The sequence below is a fragment of the Microtus pennsylvanicus genome, chromosome X (assembly GCF_037038515.1).
Source record: "Microtus pennsylvanicus isolate mMicPen1 chromosome X, mMicPen1.hap1, whole genome shotgun sequence".
In the NCBI taxonomy this organism is placed as follows: domain Eukaryota; kingdom Metazoa; phylum Chordata; class Mammalia; order Rodentia; family Cricetidae; genus Microtus; species Microtus pennsylvanicus.
The window spans coordinates 115,410,549-115,433,949 of record NC_134601.1 but is presented as its reverse complement, the minus strand read 5'-3'; the positions used below and the strand labels follow the sequence as shown (position 1 = coordinate 115,433,949).

At 42.6% G+C, this 23,401-nt stretch overlaps 1 protein-coding gene across 11 annotated transcripts in view; it reads right to left on the bottom strand.

The window, feature by feature from the left end:
- Positions 1-23,401, bottom strand: part of Sh3kbp1 (SH3 domain containing kinase binding protein 1) — a 339,294-nt gene that overhangs the window by 234,674 nt on the left and 81,219 nt on the right. Inside the window, exon 1 of one of the 11 annotated variants that reach the window (XM_075956714.1) lies at positions 21,154-21,311. The exons of 9 other annotated variants lie outside the window; for them this stretch is intronic. In XM_075956714.1, the coding sequence (XP_075812829.1) occupies positions 21,154-21,204 (51 nt within the window). In that variant the 5' untranslated portion in view covers positions 21,205-21,311. Of the gene's footprint in view, positions 1-21,153; positions 21,312-23,401 lie in introns of those variants that run through there. One more of the 11 variants, XM_075956720.1, reaches the window with a different exon arrangement.

Below are 23,401 nucleotides of genomic sequence, written 5' to 3'. Positions count from 1 at the left end.
TGTATGTTTTCTCTCATATGGAAAATCTAGATCTAAATATATGTATATATAACGTGAAAGCAGCAGAGGGACTGTTTGAGGGCAAACAAGGAGACCAACAAGAGTGAAGGAGAGACAGGTGGGAGGGTGGAAGCAATAAGGAGGTAAATGTAAGTACGATTTCATATATATGTCCGTGTGTGTATGATAGCATATATATAAATATATTATATATAACACAACAATATATCATATATAACATGTCAATATATATAAATATATATATATACAGTTTGTGTGTGCATGTATATATATGAAGTCCATTACTTTGTATACTAACTCCCAAAAAAGAAAAGAGATGTAAACCAGCAACAGCAGCAGCAGCAGTAGAGAAGGTGTTGGGAAAGCAGACTCTCTGGTCTCAAACTGAACACACTGACTAAGAAGTCAATAGGCTAGGGCCCAGCAGTCAGTTTTAACAAGATTAAAGTTCTGTGGTGTAAAGAACCAGTGTCTCAGCGAAGCAGAAATGTGGCTGTGCACACAATGAGGTTACAGGAGGTCCCGGGGTCCTAGGAAGCAGCTGGCTCAACCTGAGCTCTCATGAATGAGTACTAGAGCAAAGGCAAGATTCTTCCAGGACCTATCTGCCCTTATCTTCCTCCCAGAACGAAAGAAGAGCTTATTAGAGAAGGACAAAGTTCAGACAACAAAGCAGTGCAAAAAATAGATTAAGAAAAGGCAGGTTCCCCTTAACCACGCTCAATTCCTCCTTGACCAAATGAGTCGAGCGAGTGAGCAGATGTGAGAAAGACGCACAAGCCCTGGCCACACATATTCATATTCTCCAAAGGCCCAGGGCTTGAGGTGGTTCAGAACTACTGAAGAATTTATAAGTTTATGAGAAGTGGGAAATCTGAATCCTTGTTTGTGTGCTCCGAGAAAGGTACCACTGCCCCCATAGCCACACGTTTCTACCTAGGAAGTGAACATTTCAGCAGGAACAAAATATCAGGCTGTTTGGATGGGCAAAACTAAATAGTGGAAGTTTGAGGAGGAAAGAACAGGTGAGAAAATTACCTTGAGCAGATCCAGTTCTTTGACCCTTTTATTGGTCACAATGACACTGAAGCCCAGGGTCCCTCCAAGTCTACGGATTTAAGGCCAGCCTAAGCAATATAGTGAGACCTTGTCTCAGAACAATTCTCTACTTCCTTTGTGGTGCCATTTTCATTCATTAATTTGTTTTACTCAACAATGAAACCACTGCTTAAGGAAATGAAAGGAGACTTAATCAGGTGCTCAAACATCTCCGGTTAGGGAATAAGATTTCCCATGACCGATGCAGCTTTGGGTCCAGTTTCCAGAAAAATGGTACTTTAAATGACTGGTTCCGCTGTCAGCATATCTGTGCTTCTGAAATCCAAGCAGTATATCTAGTATTGTTTAGAAATCCTTGGAGGGGAAATCTCCATAGACATCAAACTATACATGGGCATTTACATACAAAGATGAGGAATATACCCTTTATTATTTTGAAGGGGAAAACAGATGGAAAACCAGATCTACAAAAACATACATCAAGCTACTGAGCTGAGGACGGGAATGAGAATTAACTATAAATGACTATGAAGGATCTCACCCAATGATGTTCTAAAGCATTTTATGCTAATTATGTGTGCAAATAAAATCACTAATAAGTAAAACCATGTACTCGAATGAACTATGTAGTATTTACACATGCTTCCAGAAACACACTTCTAAAAGATTTTTAGATGACCAGGAAGATTTTTTTAATGCTCACATAGCACTTCTAAAGACACTGAAGAATTTTAAAACAATATTTTGGGTTATAAGAATAGGGAGTTAGAAAAAAAGAGAAAAAAAAAGAAAAAGAAAAGAATAGGGAGTTAGTATCTATTGGGTTTATTTTCCATTTGAGAAGATGAAAATATTTTAAAGAAAGATGGTGATGTTGGTTTTACTATAAATCTACTTACTGCCACAGATCTGGCCACCAAAAAATGGTTAGAACTGGGGCTGGGAAGTTTGCTCAGTGGTTAAGGCACTTGCTATGCAAGCACGAGATGGAGTTTGGGTCCCCTGAAACCTACATAAATGCCAGGTGGCAGGCCACCTGTTATTCCAGCCTTAGAAAGTGTAGACAAGGTATCTCCAGAGCAAGTTGGCTACTGACACTAGCAATATTGGTGAGATCTGAGTTTGAGAGACCCTGCCTCAATGGACAAGGTGGTGAGCTCTGAACATACACATAAGAGGAACACTAAATGAACTCAGCAGGTGGTATTTATAACTTTACATAACAGTTTTTATATGTAGCAACAACAAAGAAGAGGGCATGAATTTAAGAAGAAGTGGGGGCACTGGTGGAATTGGAGGGAGGATAAGGACAGAGGAAATCATACCCATATGAAACTCTCCAAAACAAATAAAATAGTTTAAAAGAAAGTGAAAGAACAATTGAGGGTGATTCTTGACATCAAACCTCAGCCTCCAGATGCACATGCACTCAACACACATGCACCAGCCTCCAGGTGTGCATGCACTCGCACACATGCACCTGCACATGCAACAGCATTCATACACGCAGGCAGACACCATTTGCAAAAAAGAAAATAATCAGAATACTATTTATGTTACAAGTATTTTATCACAACAATAAATAAGTAAAACAAGCACAAACTATCTTAACACCTTGCCAATGAAGCTTCCTTTTCAAGGTTCAGGTGACATCCCAGCATTGTCACAGTAGTAGGGTGGCTGGAAATGCCCCTAAATAGATAATCTCAATATCAACGTAATTACCCAAACCTAGAAATAGGACCTTATTTTGAAAAAGGGTTTTTACACATACACTTAAGGACCTTAATATGGAAAGAACATTCAGAATTACCTAGGCAATCCGTAAATTCAATAACAAATATTTCCATGTAAGACACACAGAGAAGATATACACCAGAAAGTGATGTAGGATGGAGGTAGGATTGGAGTGACATAGAAGCCAAAGAAGCCAGGAGCCAGCAGAGGTTGAGCACATCAGTTTGTCTTCTATTGCTGTGCTAAAACACTGACTAAGCCAGCCTGGAGGGAAAAGGGTTATTTTATCTTTCATTTCCAAGTTAACAGTCCATCACTGAGGGAAGCCAGGGCAAGAACCCAAGGCAGGAACCTCGAGGCAGGAACTAAGGCAAATACCACAGAGGAATGGTGCTTACCGGCTTGCCTACTACTTGTGTTATATAGCCAGGTCCATCTGCATTTTTACACAGCCAAGGGTCCACTTCTCACGGGTGGCACCAACAACAATGGGCTAGACCCTTCCACATCAATTGTCAGTCAAATAAATGTCTACACACATGCCCACAGGCCAGACTGATAGAGACAATTCCTTAGTTGAGATTCTCTCTTCCCAGACGACATCTAGGTTTTACGTCAGATTGATGAAAATGTATTAGCATACTGGGAGAAGCCAAGAGCGCTTCTTTCCCTCAAACAGAGGTCACCTTGGTTTGGAAATTCTAACCTCTGGACCTGTAAGACTCCTGTTGGGTTTAGCCACCCAGTTTATGGAAACAAAACTACCCTCCAATGAGACTCCATTGATGGTTCCATCAAAATCTCCACTCAGATCTCAGGTCACACCCCAAGATAGCCAGGGACTCACCAGCCATGCTAGTGGGAGTAGAAGAAAAAAAGGAAAACTTGGCACACAGGCATCAAGCAAAGAGCCACACCTCAACCCTGGGTCCTGTGACACACACTCTGCAGACACAGTAGCTGGAGAGGTAAAAGGATCACTTGAGTACAGACATTTAAGACCAGCTTGAGCAACACAGAAAGACTAAGTCTTGAAAAAGGAAAGACATGTCACGGCTGGGAGAAAGAACTCAGTCAGCAAAGCGCTTGTTGCATAAGCGTGAGGACCTGAGTTGGATTTCCAGAAGCCATGTTTAAAAAAAACAAAAAGCCAGGCATGGTGGATTGCTCTTGTAACCACGATGTTGGGTAGGCAGAGGCAGGTTGATCACTGGGGCAGTCACTGCCCAGCCAGCCTAACCCAATTGCTGAATTCCAGGCCAGTGAGAGATTCTGCCTCAAAAGACATAGTGGACAGTACCTAAGCAATGACCTCTAGAGCTTGCCCTATGCTGTGTGCATGCACACACAGAAACATGGGTGTATCCACAAACATGCACACCCACAAACACATGAACACATACATATATAAAAATTAATTTATTTAAAAAACTACCAAAGTACAGAGGCCACAGAATATTTTTCAAGACAAATTTTTCTGGAGACATTTACAGACATTGTGTGAAATAGCAACAAATTCAAGGGCCATCTGAAAGAATGCCTTTCCTCAGCACAGCTGTCCCTTGCCACTGTCTCGTCACCATCCTAACAGCCCTACTGTCAAGGGATCCTCACTACCACATGAGGCTCTCTCACACTGATCTCAGCTGTCACCCTAATTGTTTTCAGCAGCACCGCATGCTGGGGTGCCAACACCTTCCAACAGTCAAGGGGGATTTCCCCAGCTCAAAAAAACGTCTGCAGTTTACAAGATTGTTTTTCGCTGAAAAGTACAAATGGCACAAGAGCGTGAGATCCTAGAGTTTGAACTGGTCTATGAAAATGAGGAATAAAGTCAGATCCGTGCATCTTGAATGCCCTGGTTTCATCTATTAACTCACCTTAGAAAACAAATGTGTACAAACCTTGCGCACACACAAAACAAACCAGAACTGTCACCTCCTTGAACTCTTCTGGGGCTGGACATTTGTAGTTGAAATAAACTGTATCCATGGCTTTAGTTTTCTATTCCAAGTACTTCATGCAACCAATTCACTGTTTCCAATTTTCCAGGGGTTACTTCCAAGACATTAGGGAACTCAATTTCCAAGAGTCTTGGCATTCAAAAACTAGCAGGATTAATAAATCCTTCTACTGGAAAATCCAGGCCACTATGTTCCCCAAATGGGTTGAAAATGAACCCAGATCAATTATTTGACAACCATCTGGTTGCTAACAGGAGACTTTTGGAAATTAGGCACAAAATAAAAATGTGCAAACTGGCACAAAGTTCAGCAAATCAACGAGATTTAAAACCCAGATCACATCTCCTCCAATACTTTCCGTTCTCCACTCTACAAAGGACCCACTCTTCCAACACTTTCTAGCCAGTATTTTAATCCTTATTTCCAGGACCTTCATCTTTCTCGGCTGTTTATTATTTTGATTCTTTGTCATGCGAAGTCTTCCACTAAAATCCTTTGTGATGATGATGATGTCGAGAGGAAAATTGTTTTCTATCCCTCTGTATCTAGGAGATGTGGTACGTAATTAAGCTATGCTTTATATAATTTTTAGGTGATAACTTTTCTATTGCACAAAGAATATTACCACTGCATAAAGAGGAAGCACCAAACCCAAACTATTAAGAAATACTATGTTCTGAGACAGCTCTATTTTTTTAATTAAATTGAAAATGAAATTTATGCCCTGGAAATGCTGAAGCATGCATGGGCAGCCTGTTCTGTTGAACTTGTTTGGTGTGGGACAATTCTGTATTCTGTCAATTATGTTTTAAATAAATGCTGATGGGCCAGTAGCCAGGCAGGAAGTATAGGTGGGACAACCAGACAGGAAGTAGAGGCGGGGCAATGAGAACAGGAGTATTCTGGGAAGAAGGAAGCTCTCTCTACAGTCCTGTCCAGACACTGAAGAAGCAGGATGTGACTTGCCCCGCTAAAAAAGGTACTGAGCCATGTGGCTAACATAGATAAGAATAATGGGTTAATATAAGTTACAAGACTTAATAAGAAGCCTGAGCTAATGGGCCAAACAGTGTTTTAATGAATACAGTTTCTGTGTGATTATTTTGGGGCTAAGCTAGCCGGGTGGCCGGGGCAACAAACAGGCCCTCATGTTACACTTGTTCATATTGGGCTTCATAACCTAAGTTGATGAGGATGACTGGCCAGGTCTCTTCCTCAAGAGGGCACCAGATCTCAGTACTGATAGTTTTGAGCCACCATGTGGTTGCTAGGAATTGAACTCAGGACCTTTGGAAAAGCAGGCAGTATTCTTAACCGCTGAGCCGTCTCTCCAGTCTCTATTTTTTAATAACAAATTCAAAAATCCGTATCTTATCCTTCAACTCATCAGTCTTCAAGAGAGTCTGAAATTTTCATCATCAGATTTAATAATGAACTCAAACAATACTATAATCAAAGGGAACCTAAAAGTTCATCTGGTTCAACTTCTTCATTACACAGACACAGTTACACACTTTGCCCAATCAATGCATCCTTGCTCCTGTAACAACTATTTACTGAGTATCCATTCCACACTAAGCACTGTTTCAGGTAAAAGGCAAAGGAGGGAAATATGCTACCCCTTTGACCCCATCTTTCAAAACTCATAACCTCATGTAGTAAGCAACAAAATTCAATACAAAAGCTTTGAGAGGAAAGGGGATCTTTGGTCAGGGAGGGGAGGACAAAGGCTTTGTTTCTAACTTGAAATATTTGGCACAAACATTTTTAATCTGGACAAGCATGCTGGTACGCACCTCTAATCCTAGTAGTTGGGAGGCTGAAGCAGAAAGACTGCCATGAATTTGAGGACAGTCTGGGCTACAAAAGGAGTTCCAGGCCATCCTGAGTTATAGAACAACACCCTACCTCAAAAAGTGTCACTAGTGGATCCTATCATGCTAAGGCATTCTGACTGGAATGATGGGGACTTATTGTAACCATAAAGTTTCATAAAGGTAGTTCTTCAAAGTGTCCTTTAACTGATAAATGGATATGCAAAGCATGTAGTATCCATTAAATATTATTCATTCTTAAAAAACAAAGCACATACGGTCACGTGCTACAGCATAAATGAACCCAGAAGATTCTATGCCGAACCCAGAGGATGCTATGCTGAACCTGGAGAATGTTATGCTAAATAAAGTAAGTCAAGCACAGAAAGACAAAGCCTATTACTATCCCATTTGTGTAATATCCAGAATTGTCAAGTTTACAGAAAGCAAAATTTTGGCTAGGGGCTAGGGTGAAGAACAGGGATATAGAGTTTTGGCTTCGCAGGATGAGAAATTTTCTAGATATTAGAGGCTCCAAAAATTCACAGAATCACACCTCACACTTAAAATGGGCAAGATGGTAGACTTTATGTTTTATGTATTTTACAAAATTTTAAAAATTTAAATCGAATCAGAAGAGCTTAATGAAACAGGCCAATTTCCATTTCAAAGAAGAGGGAGCTTTTATCTCCTCAAGCATCAACCTAATTGTATGCCTAGGCTCAAAGTGAGACGTGGGAGGCCAGAATAGTAGTTCTAATCATAAATTTGTGTCCCTTATCCGAAATGCTTAACACTGGGACTACTTCAGATTTTATTAGATAGATAGATAGACAGACAGACGAAAGAAAGAAAGAAAGAAAGAAAGAAAGAAAGAAAGAAAGAAAGAAAGAAAGAAAGAAAGGTGCTTGGGATGGGACTGGAGTCTAAACACAAAATTCATGTATTTTTTTAAAGGATAGTCAAATCTATTTCATAATAAACTTCGTTGGGCTTCATTTATGTCTTATATACTGCTTATGGCCATAGCCCGAAGGAAACTTCACATATTTTTAGTGCACCTGGAACTGGTTATTTGCCACCTGAGGTCAGCGGAATTTTCCACTCATTGCATCACAGTGGTACTCAGAATGTTTCAGAGTTTTAAGAATTTTATATTTCAGATTCTCAAACTAGGGAGGGTCAAACTTTAATATAACCAGAAAGGCATCTAGCTGCCTTCTAAATAGTGGAGATCAGCAGATAGGGGAAGGACACAATGGAGGACCGCTAAGTCTGCAATGATTATTGAGGGTAGGTGAGCGGTACAAGGTGGTTCCTTTAACTGGGTTCTCTGTGCAGTATCTGTCGGAAACATGCTAGTGGTAATTAAGAACAACCAGAAAGCTAGTCAAGGGGCTGCCATTCTCTAGACAAAAAAGGAGCTTGTGATGAGATAGCTGGTGTTGGTTATTCTCATCCATTATTTCCCACACAGAGAATCTGAGACACCCAAGAGAACTTAAGAGTGGAGATAATATGACCAATTCATTTCGTCATCATTCCTTTCATTTTTAACTTTTCAGATAGAATACATTTATTCCATTCAAATCACACACGCACAAATGGTAAAAGACAGACAGACAGACAGACACACACACACACACACACACACACATTTCTAGCTCTCATTCCCTTATCTCAATACTCTTAGAAAATTACTACTACCATCCCTATACACTAGCATATCCCTCTCAACGCGACACACCTTTCTTCTCTCTTAACACAGTTGGGAGGGCTTTCATATTGGTAAAAAGCATCGCTTCTCTTGCTTTGTTTTTGGGATGTGCATGAATATGCATAATCTCTGTGTGGTTTATGCATATGCATATATAGGGATACATACACACACATACACAAATGAGGAGGTCAGAGAAGGGCATCGGGTGTACTGCTTGACCACTTTCCTTAAGACAGGGTAACTCACTGAACCCAGAGCTAGTCTGCCAGACAAGAAACCCCAGAGATCCTCACATCTCCACCTTCCATAGCACTGGGGCCAAAGGCACATGCTACCACACCTAGCTTTTTATGTGGGTGCTGGGGATTTGAACTCAGGTCCTCATGCTTATACAGCAAGTACTTTTTTACCACTGAGCCATCTCCCCAGATCCTTTCATTATTTGTTCTAATTGTAGAGCACACCATTATATGGATGCAGTATAATTTATATATCCCAACTAGATGTGCATTTGTAATGTTTTCAGTATTTTTCTACCATGCATACCTTGTGAAGAAAACTAACTTTATTAAAACAAACAAGATAGCTGGGTATAGTGGTCCATGCCAATAGTCTCAGCATCTCAAAGGCAGGTGTAGGAGGAACAGGAATTCAATATTAGTATTGGTCACATAACCAATTCAAAGCCAGCCTATCTCACAAAGCAAACAGGAGAAATAACAATAGTTCACTATATACCACAACTTGATGGCATGTTAATATGACCTTAACTGGCATTCTCCTGTCTCTTCTGGAATCTCTGATTCATAAAGTACAATCCCAGCTAAGCTACACTCTTCTACAAAGCTCTTCTAGAGCATTTTGGCCCACAACAAGTGCCAGGTCCTCATTTCTGCACAACACATTTTCACACAACTGGTCTTCTATGGTTGCCTGTTTTCCAGCTGCCTGGTATGAACTGAGCCATGCTGGAGACCACAGTTATTGCCTATACAACTGCATTTTGCATATAATGTAGCAACTTTAATGAGAGCATGCTCAGTAAATTCTAATTGGCTAGCATTAGTAAGCACCTCCCTTGCTCAAGATCCACAAAGGTTTTTTTTTTTAAACCCACATGTCCCTCAAAGAAAGTTTTAGCCAGTTTTGCCCTTAGAACTATCATGAAATCATAATCAAATTGTGAATCAATGCCAAAAAATCTAAATCCAACAAATTGAATCCTCTTGGCATGCTCTATCCACAGAACAGGAAACATCATGACATTCGGAAGGTGCCCGACATCCCAATTCACAGGCACAAAATGATATTTAAATAGCATCTGTGGCGGGGAACACAGCCAATATATACAAGAGAGTCACAAGCAACACTAATGTGGAGTAGAAAAGAACTCTCTCACATTTGTAAGAATAAATTATGTTCAGTGTGATTCTCAATCACATTTTAGTTTTACTCTGTAATCTATTTCATTCATCCAATCAATCTATATTGAGATGGTGTCTGAGCTGAAACCTGCATGACAGGCAGGGGTGGCCGACAAGGTAAGAAAACTTCCAGGCAGAGGTACACAGATGACAAATTGAGTTGGAACACAAACTTTGTCACAGGATGAACTGCATTCTTCTAAAAGAAGTTCAAGTCCACAGTGCCTGGGAATGGGGCGCTATTTGGAAACAGGGATGTTGCAGGTGATCAGGTTAGGATGAGTGCCCTGGTGTGGACTCCAATACGATCATGATACGACTTACAAAATCCTCACACAAGGGGGAGTCTGAGCCAGCATGGTAGTTTATACTTGAAAGTCCGGCACTTGGGAAGCTGAGGCAGGAAGATTTGTGTATTTAAGGCCATCCTGATGTGAGATTCGGGCAAGTCTGGGCTACAGTCTAAGACCATACCACCCCCCCCCCCCAAAAAAAAGAAAAAATATATGGGGGAAAGAGGATGATTTGGACAGAGACATGGACAATGGAAGAACAGCACATGGAAAAGAAGGCAGAACTAGTTACTAGCTCGGATAGTAGCAGAACTTCAGAAGCTAGGGAGACGTGTGGCAGAGTCTCCGCAGGAGATTTCAGGAAGAAGCAACTCTGCTAGTACCTTGATGCCAAACTTCAGCCTCCAATGAAAAATTTGTACTGGTTGAGCTTTCAATCTGTGCTGTTTGTTAAAGCTGTGTGGGCAAACTAGTTATCTTGGCTTGACTATGAAAAGGTGGTCCATAGGCTCTGAATTGAGTGTTTATTTTCCAGCTACAAAGGCTGTTGTGGGGGACTTTAGAGCCTTTAGGTGTGGCCTAGCTGGCAGAAGTAGATCCCCATGATTGGGCCTTTAAATATTATCAACCCAACCCCTGGTTCTGGCCACTCTCTGCTTCATGGTCTACTGCCATCTAGACAGGGTCACCATATACGTCTTCTGCTTTGGGCAAAGCCATTCTGCGATATGCTTCCCTCATCATGATGGATGGCAACTCTCTGAAACTGTGAGCTAAAATAAATCTTTCTTCTCCGAATTGCTTCTGTCAAGCCTTTTGTCACATGGATGCAGAAAGTAACAGGCTAACACAATGAATATTATGTGCAATGAGTATTCACACCAAATGAAAAGTCACTTCCAATCAATTTTAGCACAATCTTTGTCCTAAATAAACTTTTATCTGGAGCACCAGTATGTTAACAGAGGAAAAGGATAAAAAGAGTGACTCAGAGAAAAAAATACGTCAGTGCTTTCTAAACCTTCTCTGATCCCATGAGTTCTTTGTGTCCCTATTTGAAAAGAACTTAAAAGGAAAGTGCAGAAAGGGACAAAAAAAGAAAAGAGAGAAAAAAACCTTCCTACCAGGCTGGAACCAGAAGAGCTAGGTGAGGAAAAGGAGCAATGGTGGTATGGTTGTGTGGTGGTCTGCTCAAGCTGCTGAGACAGACAGCACAGCCTGGGGGCTTAAGAAGCAGAACTGCTTCATCACAGGGGGCTGAAAATAATAGCTCAATGTACTGGTAGACAGGGCTTCCCCTACCTTCCCTCTCCCTGGATGATAGGTGGCTACCTGCTTGTTATGTCCTCATATGATCAAACCTCAGAGTGGGCACAATCCTGATGTCCCTCTTTGTGGCCTGGTCTCTTCTTATAAGAACATTGATCACATTACATCTTGAAATTCCCTATGATTTCCAAATGCAATCACATTGAGATTCTGGTGGCCATGACTTCCATAGAAATTTAGAGGAACATACCCAGTGCATAACATTCATCTTCTTTTTGTAATTTTTTTTAAAAAAAACTTTTTATTCATTTACAGGGTTTTTTTTTAATTCAGTTACAGTCCCCCTTCCCACACCTCCTAATCTCTCTAAGGAAAAGGTCACAGAGCCCACAGAGCAGCCCAGAACGAGTTAGTTCCAAAGGCCACTTTGCCGGACCGTGCTTCCTGCCTCTCACACTCACAGGAAGTCCTTACTTTAGCAATAATAAAAAGCTTTTACATTTTCTTTATAAAGAGTTTATCTTACAGTTTTAAGCCAGCCCTTTGGAAGTTCTTGAGGGAATTGTGTCAGCAGGTCTCAAATAAAATTCTTTAGAGGGCTAGCAAGGAGAGAAAAGAATCAACCCCTACCAGCTAGGGTACTGGAAAAGACTGCTTTGTTGAGCCCTTCCCTAGGCAAGAAAACAACATACAGAATGGTAAGATGACAGACACCAAGACAAGTACTATTCTGGGGAGCAAAAGACATGTAATGGTGCCTACCTTTACCAATCTATAGCAATTCCCAAAATCAAAATTCTTGAATGGAGAGCCAGTCAAAACAATCACGTACCAAGCATGTTCCACAGTGCTGAAGACTAGAAGCCAACGGTCAGTTAAAACCTGATAGGGGGTGGAGGGGCAATGTTGCTCAGTAGATAAAGGCACTTGTTGTCAAGCCTGGTAACCTGAATTCAATCCCTAAAACCCATGTGGTGGGAGAAAAACAGCGACCCCTTGAAGTGGTCTTCTGACCTCCGTATGTGTCATATGTGGATGTGTGTGTCTGTGTTCACGCAGGTACACACACACACAAATAATAAAAATACAACTTTTAAAAACTTAGTTGGGGTACAGATCTGTTTTTTTGAAAGCAATAAAAGACCTCACATGCAACGATAACTCTAACAGTCACTTTCTGTGAAAGGACAGTGTGAAAGATGCCAGCATGCAGTGGGAAAAGTTGCAGAATGGAGAAATTTCAGAAGGCTTCATGCAAAACTTACTAGCAGCGCAAACTTGGCAGTTTAGAACACAATTATACCAAATAACAACTACATTAGATTACATTTACATTTTTCAGCCATGGAAAGGACACTGTAACCTCTTCAGCTATGAGGATCCATTTCTAACTACTTCCATTCCAACTGAGATATGTTATCAAATACTACCAGAAAGGTGACTCTCTACGCACTAACCCCAAACTTTATAGGTGCAATTCTTCCTTAATGGCTTAATAAGGTAAAGCCCAGTTTCAGAGCAATCTCAGGAGAAAATCAGCAAGCAGACATCCTTCTGTGCATATACAATGCTGCAAACCAGTCTCTACAAAGGTCACAAAGGAGAAGGCGCCCTCCCCTCCTAACCAGTTACACCAATGAACTTCTACCATTGTGTTGCTAATTTATCAACCAACAGCTATGCCAGCCAGAAAAAAAAAATGTCCCATGGAAAGAAGTCAAACTATATACTATTGGTGGAAGTGAAATGTAATAATACCAAACACAATTATCAGGGATACAGGCTCTTAATCTCCCAACTCCATCAGTACACACTTATGCCTGGGATAAATTCACATAAAAGGGAATGATTTGCTTTGGGAGGAAAAACTTTAACCAAGCTCAATCAGGGCACTGATTAAAAAAAAAAATAAGGAGCCAAAGCAGGAAAACACGTTGAGTGAAAAAAGTCAGCTGGCTCATACCTTGCAAACTGCTGCTCAGTTCATGAATTTTAAAGCATTTTTTAAACCATAGGGAAATTCTAGAGAATGAAAAATCAAGGGGTGGAACAGTAGGAAACTTTTAAGGTCTTCTGTGCTTTTGGATGTTTTTGTCATGAATTTATGTTTGTAATTTAAGACAATTTTAAGAAAAATGCATAGGCAATGAAGATGCAGCCTTCAATTTCTTTCAGTGGTGTGCATTGCTTCTGAGTGTTTTGTCAGCACAGATGTCTGTGCACCATGTGTATACCCAGTGCCCTTTGAGGCCAGAAGATCAGAGGTCCCCCGAAACTGAAGTAACAGGCCACCTGAAGCGGGTCCTCTGAAGGAACAGTAAATGCTCCTAACTGCTGAGCCATTTCTCCAACCCCCACTAGTAATGGGCGTTCTTTTCAATTATTCCTCTCTTTTTTAAAGATTCTAAGTGTGCGTTCTTAAAGGAACGCAGGGCAATCTTTGCTGAGCTGATTGCTCCTCAGGAAGTAGCATAATACTATAAGGATGGTTTCATGAACTAGGCATGAGTCCTCAATGGTTTCTTATTAGTCATCCTTTAATTAGAAAAGCAAAGAGCTTTCCGCGTCCCATTCTTCAAGCTTAGTGCGTAATCTAATTTGTACCGATGGTATATATATAGTATAATCAAAATACAATGTAAAACATGATGGATTGGGTACCTTTCTAAATGGATCCTAAAAATTACAGTGATTATAATTTCTGTAAAGAAAAAAGAAGCTGTGAAGGACTTAAGTACATACATGAACACTTACAATTGTGCTTGAAATGGCAAAAACAAAATCGGAAATGAACCAAACGTTCACAACAGGAAACTGAGTGAATTAACCGTACTGGCTACATGATGAAATAGTATGCATTCATTAGAAACTCTTATTCTACGGTACAGACACAGGAAGGTTATTATTTGTGGACTATTTGACCTTAAAAGACTGGTTTTTATTGCATTCTATACAAGAGACTATTTGAAAACTGATTAGTTAGTGTATATTCAGACATGAATGGTAAAACAGAAAGACAAAATGTAAGCTGCCATTATTTCTGGACGTTAATTAGAGATTTTGTATGCAGTGTGTTTTAGTTGATCTCTAAAGTTATAATTGTGTGCTTTTTAACTTTAAAAAATGTTGGTTTTCTTCTTCCTTCATAGATATATTTTTCAAGAAAGAGATTTCACATATAAGGTGTGTGTGTGTGTGTGTGTGTGTGTGTGTGTGTGTGTCCCTTCCTCCTCTGCAGGATTTTTAATGGCTTCTCTGAAGCTTTAGAAACCGGAGAAAGGAATGAGACAGACCTTTTCAAGCATTTGCAAGGTTGTTGCCCCTTTTTCAAATGTAGTTACCATGTTGCGTTCGTGATTTCTAATCTGGGGCAACTGTGCACCACTGGGAATATTCAGAAGTTTCTACGGGCACTTTCTGTGGTAGCAACTTGTACTGTTGGCATTTAGCAGGAAAAGACCAGCATGCCGCTAGCCACCCTTCAGGACAAAGGTCACACTCCTCCTCCAAAGAAAAAAACTTAGGTGTCCCCAAAAGTCAACAGTGGCTGAGAAACCCTATGTCGGGCTAAGGAATCCTCAGACTGCTCTCCAGTTCTCTATGAGAGCAGTTCTCATGGCTGAAAACCTCCGTGGCTGAGAACATCTGGCCAACAGGTCCATCTGGCACCAACCAGAGAGGCAGAATGCCTGACTTGACTCTGGATGGAGCTGCCATTTGTCTTCTAGCTGCTCAACTGCAGGCAGCTGACTGTGCCACACTACTGATCTCCCATACCTCTCTAAGCTGGGAATCACATCACCTATTACCCAGAGGGTACAAGAAGCTTCAACACAATCAAAAGGGTTTATAAACCGTTAAGCATCACACACATATAAATGATGTGGTCATTCCAGGATCCTGACCATCTAGGCTTACCAACTGAAAGGCAAGTCCACTGGGGGATTTTAATTAGACTTTGCCCCGCACCTTCCTTCTTCCTTGGGTCATGTCACCTACTACAGAATCCAACTTGATAAAACAAAGACCAAAAAGCGAAAACCATACAGAGAGCTTTTATGCATCTTCATTGTGAGGCAGCAGAATTAAGTAATTCAACTATAAACCCTATAATAAGGTACCTAGGAAAGAACCTGAATGACTGGAGATTGTGACACATTTTCCTCTTCATGTTCCAACCCAGAACAAAGCTGAATCAGGCCATTTGAGCGTTAAGAAGCCACCGTCAATGTTAAGGTTATACACTAGAACTGTCTGTCCCCAAGCAGAGGACTAAAGTTACTTTGAAGAACGGAATAATTACAGTATCCACATCAAAGGCTTGCTGGGATGACCCAATCAGACAAGCAAGTAAAGCACACAACACTGCCCCAGGCACTGCCCGCCATGGCCATAGCTTTCTTCCTGGGATTCTTGCAGCAAGTCTAACCCAGGCACCACGCTACGTGTAGAGAAAAGAAAGGTCAATCAGATGCCACCACTCTTCATGGTGGAGTTCTTTACCTTCTTCCATGGAGTCTGGATTTAATTCTCAACACTTTTCTTACATATACACCGTCATGATGTGCAGAATTCATCACAAAGCCACACGGCAGCATTGGAAGGTTATACCCAGGAAACCCATACCAAGTAGAGAGCACCTAAATGTCTGCTTTGCACACAGAACTTCGAATTAGAACTTATCTAATCAGAAAAGGAGGGACAACTTCTCCCAAAGCCCCTGATGCAGGGAAGCTCTTTCCGTTCAGATAACACTTAGCTGTACAGAGGAGTCTCACAGAAGGTACCGATTAATAATACATTGTAACTTCACCCTACTCAGTGTTTAAAGGAATATTAGAGTGTCAGCTCCCCTTCATTTCTACACACATTCCGTTCCAACAAGTTCTATGCTGTGAGTGACTGTACAAACCACCTTACAGAGTGCCATACATAATGAAAGCCAAGTTCCTCTGCCTTGCTTGTATTCTGAGATGCATCTATGCCTTTCTCCAAGCAATCAGTGGTCTCCTTCAGCATGCTCTGTTTGCTTTAAAGGTTAACACTCAGTGGGAGAGGTGAATGCTCCTTATTTTACTCAGATGTGCATTAACCTCTAGGGACTTGGGGCTCTTAATCTCAAACCCTCTTCCCCCTTTCTCTCTCCCAAACCTGCATTCCAGTAAAGTGAGTCCCCATGACTAGGACCATAAATTCTCATACCCACGTGTTTCCATCCTTAACTGTGGGGCCTTGCTCTCCCCCATTCCTCCTCATTTTACCAGGCACATCCTCAGCCCAGCCCTCCTTGGGTGCCAGCTTCAGAGAGGCCACATTCTGCTCCTTTAGCAGTTGTGAGATCTACAACTTCAGCCAGGCACCGCACTGGAAACCTAAAACACAGCCCTCCACCAAAAGAGGATCAAGCAAACAAGCTGTGTGCGCAAAGCCGAGAACAAAGTGGCAGACTCTTCATTTCTGTTGTACTCCACTCCTCTGTCTTGAGTCAAAGAGGCTGGAACCAGTAGCGTGTATTTTGATGTGGTGCTGGCTACACAGACGTGCTTAGCGTGTGAAGATTCAACAAGCCGCACGCCTATGTGTGTTCTCTATACACATATTCTACTGTTGTGAAATAATTTTAAAGGAACTTAGATGGTGCATGCTTCTACATAAAGTAAGCACAGCTTACACCACCGCAGCTGCGTTCTTCAAAAGGAGTTACCACCAAGCAGAAGGCTACAGAATTAGTTCAGAATGCCCAGACGGGAATCATTTTAATGGGGATATGAGAGGGCACCCGAAACACTCAAGGCGGCTATTGTTCCAGAAAGCGTACTTCACTCGCATGTGTGCACATATGCAGACCTGTGGAGTGTATCATCGCCAAAGTTGATTGCAAGTGCAGGACATGGTCAAAAACGTCCTACAAAAAGCCAGTGGCACCTACATGAAATCCCGGCACAGGGAAGGGGGACACAAGCAGATACCTGGGGGCTCCCTGGCCTGTCAGTCTACAGTACTTCCCCAGCAAGGTCGAGGCCAATGAGGGTCCCTGACTCATAAAACAAGGTGGGTGGTGCCTCGGGAATTACACCCAAAGTTGTCCTTTGACTGCAACATAAGTGTTCATGCATGCAAACATACACACATATGTTCTCTCTCTCTCTCTCTCTCTCTGTCTCTCTGTCTCTCTCTCTCTCTCTCTCTCTCTCTCTCTCTCTCTCACACACACACACACACACACACACACCACGGCTTAAGAAACATTAAGTAAGGGGGCTGGCTTAGCAGTTGACAACACGGACTTCTCTGACACAGGAACCACGCCATATGGCGGCAGGGCCCTGGCACTGCCTTGCTCTCTGTACAACTCCTTCAAGTTCCTCTCCTGCTAGGGAAGAACCTAGTTCAGGGTACCATCTAAATGGAAGCAAGGCTGGAGAGAGTGTCCAAGCGACACTCAGTGGCAGCCTGTTCGCGGGCTCACAGAGAGCTCTGTGCCAACTCTAGGGAGCAGATAAAGTCACCCCACTTTAGAGTTAACAAAATGGAGGCTCAGTGAAATCAGCCGCACCTGTCAACTCCAGTTCCAGGGCATCCGAAACCATTTTCTGCCGTCTCCGGGAGCCAGGCACACAAGTGCTGCACAGAATATATGCAGTCAAAACACCCATTCAGATACACTAAATCTTTTTTTAAAAGAAATATTAAGTTTGCCAACAAGTAGACTTCAAAGCCAGACTGAGTGAGTTCTAATCCTGGCTCATTTCAACACATGTGTGTGGGAATAAGTCCTTGGGATTTCATGGAACCTCCATTTTGGTAACTCTAAAATGGGGCTGACATTATCTACTCCCTAGAGTTGGCACGGAGCTAGCTCTTAGTGAGCCCGCGAACAGGCTGCCACAGAGTTTCGCTTGGACCCTGACTCCAGCCTTGCTTCCATTTAGATGGTACCCTGAACTAGGTTCTTCACTAGCAGGAGAGAACTTGAAGGAGTTGTACACAGCAAGGCAGTGCCAGGGCCCGGCCGCCATATGACCAGCTGAAGTTGTACAGAGAACAAACCACTAACGCTTGTGAGCACACAAGGAGACCGGGAAAAGCCATGGCCCCCCCGCATACTTGGTGATAAATCATTCGGCTTTGGATTCTGACCAGAGGGAAAACCACTTTCCAAGACAATAGGGTTTTTCCCATTACTCTTGGCAAGAGATGGAGAAAGGCAGGAGGGGGTGGTGGTGGTAAAGACCTTAGTAAAGAAATGAAGAATTTGTTTTAAGCAAATCACTTTGAAGACAGGTGGTTTTCATTTTGAGAACTAAAAAAAGAAAGAAAGAAAGAAAGAAAGAAAGAAAGAAAGAAAGAAAGAAAAAAAGAAAAAAAGAAAAGAAAAAGAAAAAAAGAAATGATGCTTAAAACAGAGGGTGAGTCCACAGAGCCGCCAAGAGCTCTCGGAGAGGGAAGCAGAGCCTCAGTCTCGCTCTGGGATGCTCCCCAAGTGCGTGAACGGTGATGGATACAGATGCGGTCAGTGGGGGAGGGTCTGGCACAGAAAGGCCAGAACTGTCTTGACCGGCTTGCAATAATCACAAACTAATTAAAGCTCCTTTACGAAATCATCCTACGTAGCTGAGCATTTCCTATGTATCAAGAACTGAGTTGGGGGCTGGGGAATCCCTCAGAGATAAAACAGAGCTTCTGACTGAGCAGAGCCCAAATGCTAGTAAGAGAGAAAGCAAGTGCTGAGTGAGGCCGAGGGTCAACCAAATAGGTATAGGCTATGCTCCAAGCGCTCTCCAAGAAAGCAGCATGATGGTGTAAGGGAAGGAAAGCACAAGACGGAGGAAGTCCTTTCTGAGAAGATGGGCCCGGCGGGGCTGCTGCTTGGAGTGACACCCAAAAGAAAAGCCACCCAGAGGAGCCAGGCACCAAGCAAAGGGCATTCTTGAAATCGACCCACAAGCAGGAAGGAACACGGCGGAGACTAGGCACTAGGAAATCACTTTGATGGAAGGTAGTCTCCAAACAGGAAGGTGATCCTGATAGGCTGAAAAGGTAGGCAAAAACCAGACACAGAAAATGACTTGGAATTCAATGGAGGGGTCTTGATGAACATTCAGATAAAAGATACTTTTAATTCATTATATGCAGACCAAGGGTTCAGGTGATGGTTCCAAAAATTGAAGAGAGCTCACTGGCACAATAATTGTGGAGTCTTGATAGCTAAATGCAAAGGACTCCAGCTTAAATAGAAGAAGAAATGCAAGGGATTTAAAAAGCAAGGGCAGGGAGCTGGGTGGTGGCACACACCTTTAGTCCCAGCACTCGGGAGGCAGAGGCAGGCAGATCTCCATGAGTTTGAGGCCAGCCTGGTCTACAAGAGCTAGTTCCAGGACAGCCTCTAAAACTACAGGAAAACCCTGTCTCAAAAAACCGAAATAAAATAAAATAAAAAGGTCACGGCAGGGAGAACTTGTGCCTGGCAAGGGAACATATTATTAGTGATGAACTCACATTTAGCGTGTATAAAACATGCAGTGAAGTTAATAAACAAGGCTGTAGAAAGTGTCCCCTCCTTCAGTTGAAAGGCATTGGGAGCAGATCCGTGTGCCTGGCAGCTGCCCCAACTCATGAGGAAGGTAACGGAAACAACCTAAGGGAAAGGCCCCATAACAGTGTGCTTCTGACTCGGCTCCTAGGTGAACTGAGAAGCGGCATCCATCAAGCTTCAGATTCTTTTTTTTTTTGTCTTCCTCTAACTCGGGGAACAGAGACATTCAAGAGTCTCAAAAGTCAAAGTCAAATCAGACTTGAATTACCACTCTCCCCGCCAGGGACTCATCACATGACCTCCTAATAAGGCCCTATGATCCACTGATACCCTCTCCCCAGGACCGTGGTGATTTTATTGGGGGGAGGGATCACCTGACCATGAAAAAAAACAACTTTCTGTGCTTTAAGCAAGGCAAAGTGGCTGAGTCCAAGGTCAGACCTCTGACAATGACCAAGAGAATGTGAAAGCCTTCAAGGCCACCATGAAATGAGCCAGACAGCAGCCCTGGCGATGTCTCACAGGAACCAGCACACTGCTTGCACTTGAGAGACCGCCAGCAAGAGGCAGGCAAGCAAAGACTGGGTGCTTTCCCATTACTTCAAGCAGAAATCGAAGGCTGTGAGTAGAAATTTTTCAGATTTGTTTTCTTAGTGGCCCAGGGCTACTGGGTTACCTGACTTGGGATCTGAGCATGGCCTGATACCTGATTGGCATCTAGGAACAGACAATCCTCCTGACAAACTCCAAACAGACTTTCTGTCCTCTGTCCTGCTTCCCAGTTTGTTGTCTCCCCGGCCTCCTTGAGCACTTGATACTACAAGAATGCTAGATCCCACACCTGGCTTCAGCTCAGACTCCCAAATTTATCAGCTGCCTCAGAAATGTTACCTGCCCCCAACCCTGGGCCAGGATCTCTTACTGCTGAAAGAGACACCTGCCAAGGCTTCCTGGATGGGGCCCATCTAAGCCCAGTATCCCTCAGGGGAACGCCTCAGCTACAGATCACAACCACAGACAGCAAGGCAGAGCAAAGTATAAGTCAGTTTCAAACCTTTACAAACACTGCTACAAACAGGACTTGGTCAAAATAAGTAGTGCCTGTCCCTGGGGTGACTTGAGAAGGAAAAAAAAATTAAAACTTCCTTTCACACCAAACAAGAAAAATAAAACTTGGGTCTAAGTAGAAGGAAGAATTGGCTGACTTCGAACCACGCTCCCCCTCTCATGTCTCCCTCTGGCCTTACAAAGTTGTCGGGCAACAGACTACAAAAGCTGCAGACATAACAAGCAAAGCAGACTTATGGCCTACTTACACTCTCGGGCAAGTCTGCGGGGCTCAGGGCTTTGGCTGCTGAGAGCTCCATTCTGTGCAGTAGGAAACGGTGACTTGTGACGGCCTGTCGGCTCTCCGGCTCTCCGGGCAGGACTGAGTTCCGTGCACTCTGAGAACTGCAAGCCTCTCTGATTCACTTGGCAGCAGAATTATTCTAAGCATCCTGTCCCATACTCAACCCGCCTGCCCCTCCCACCACACATTCACGCTGCTGGGTCGGTTTTTTTTTTTGTGCTCTGCACTTATTTCTGTCACAAATAATCAAGTGAAATGCATTTTTCAAAATTAACCCAATCTCTGGCACTGGAGAGAGTGGAACCTTTACCACCAAAGAGGAGGAAGAGCCCCCTAATTAGGAAGAAGTTATAATTAACATCAGAAAGAAGAGAGCTGGGGGAGCTGCAGTCTGCAGTACCAGCAAAGTGGGGATGATTTGGGACAGCTGAGACACTCCACCCAGGCCTCCAGAAGGAGACATGCGCGAAAACAAAGGGCATATGGTGTTGGCTTTCTTCAACATCCGTTCTCACCATTAAGAGCTGCAGCAATCTCAGGACATGTGGACAGACCTCACCCTGGAATCAGTTCTGAACTACAGCTCATAATCAAATAACCTACTTTGCAGTATAAAAGCCTCCCTTGTTTTTTTTAAGTACACCTAAAACAGAATTTAATAAAGTCCTAATAACTTGCAGAATGTCTATTTGGCTTAGCAAAGTGTGAATTATATTTGAGAGAAAGTCAATTTTTTTCGTAACTTCAAGTTCTTATTGTAACTGTAATACTGACATATTCAGAGTGTTCTTTTTTCCCGAAAGTGGAAATTCCAATAATTAGATACAAATGACTTTTCTATTTGCTGTTAGTCATATATTACTTAACTAATTCTACTCTGCAGTACATAGGCTTCCCGAACATGACTGAAATTATCTTCCCCTCCGAGCTGACATTAACCACCTCCTTGATGCTGTCCATGCTAGCGAACTGTCCGAAGATAAGATAAGCGTCTGTGTACTCCATCGCCAGACACTCTTGAGTATGTAAGATCTCTATTAATGACCTCCGGAGGCATGATATTGGATTGACTTTTAAAAAATATGATTTAAAAATACTATGCTCACATAGTATTCTTATTCTCCAGCATACTGAGATCACCGATCATAGCCACAGTCACTAGGATGGATGGGATTGAGTCTACCTGTCCATAGATAACAAATTTAAAGTTGATTACCATCTTGCTTATGCTGAACTAAAAAAAGATCCAGCTAAACAGAAATGAGGGCCCAAGTATCCAATACGGTTGCTCAGTAACCTTAGTGAGGGCTGCCGATTGCCTACCCCAGGAGATTCAATTCCCCTTCCACAACAGAGCTAACCATTGGTCACGGGGGCCCATTACCCCTGGAGGAGCCCATTCCCAGCTCTGGAAGAGCAGCCTAATCAATCCTAAAACAAACATTGCTTCCAAGTTGACCAAAAAGTACTAAGTTCATCTAGTTAGACTGCAGAAAAAAAAAACCTCCCTCTCCACATATGAACAAGAAAATAAAGGGCCCAATTACCATTGTCTGACATCTTCTGGTCATGTGATGACCAAGGGAAGCCAGCTACTTCCATAACAATGTCGTGGAAGAGTGACGGCAAGAACAAGGGTTTTATCTCCTTTTTACTATGGGGGGGGAGATGGGGAGGCATGTGCCATGGCACACATGTAGAGGTCAGATGACAACTTTGTGGAACCGGCTAATTCCTTCCGCCTTTACATGGATTTCAAGGTTCGAACTCGGGTAATCAGGCTTACCCAGCAAGCACTGTACCTGCTGGACCATCTCCATGGTCCCAAAACAGGGGTTTCTGATGCTACATCAAGCAGTGGACCCCAGTGCTTGATCCCCAGGGGTTCACCCTCCTATAGCCTGCCAATTATGTGAGAGAACTGTCTTGCGTTTAAGACAGTCCCAGACAGGTTTCTGTTATATGCAACCCGAAACATGCTGACAGGGATGGACTGAGAACTAACTGCGAAACCCAGAATAAAAGTTTAGAATTTGTTCAAGAGATTCCTTAAAGGAAAAATCCCACTCACTGAAAACATTCCCCTTAATGTGAAAACCGAGAAGTTATGAAGAGGAATGATTGCCTAGAATTGGGCATGGAAAATAGAAGGAACTGTTAATGGGCACAAGTTCCCCTTTGCTGGGCGGGCAATGTCTGAGAGTTAGATTGTG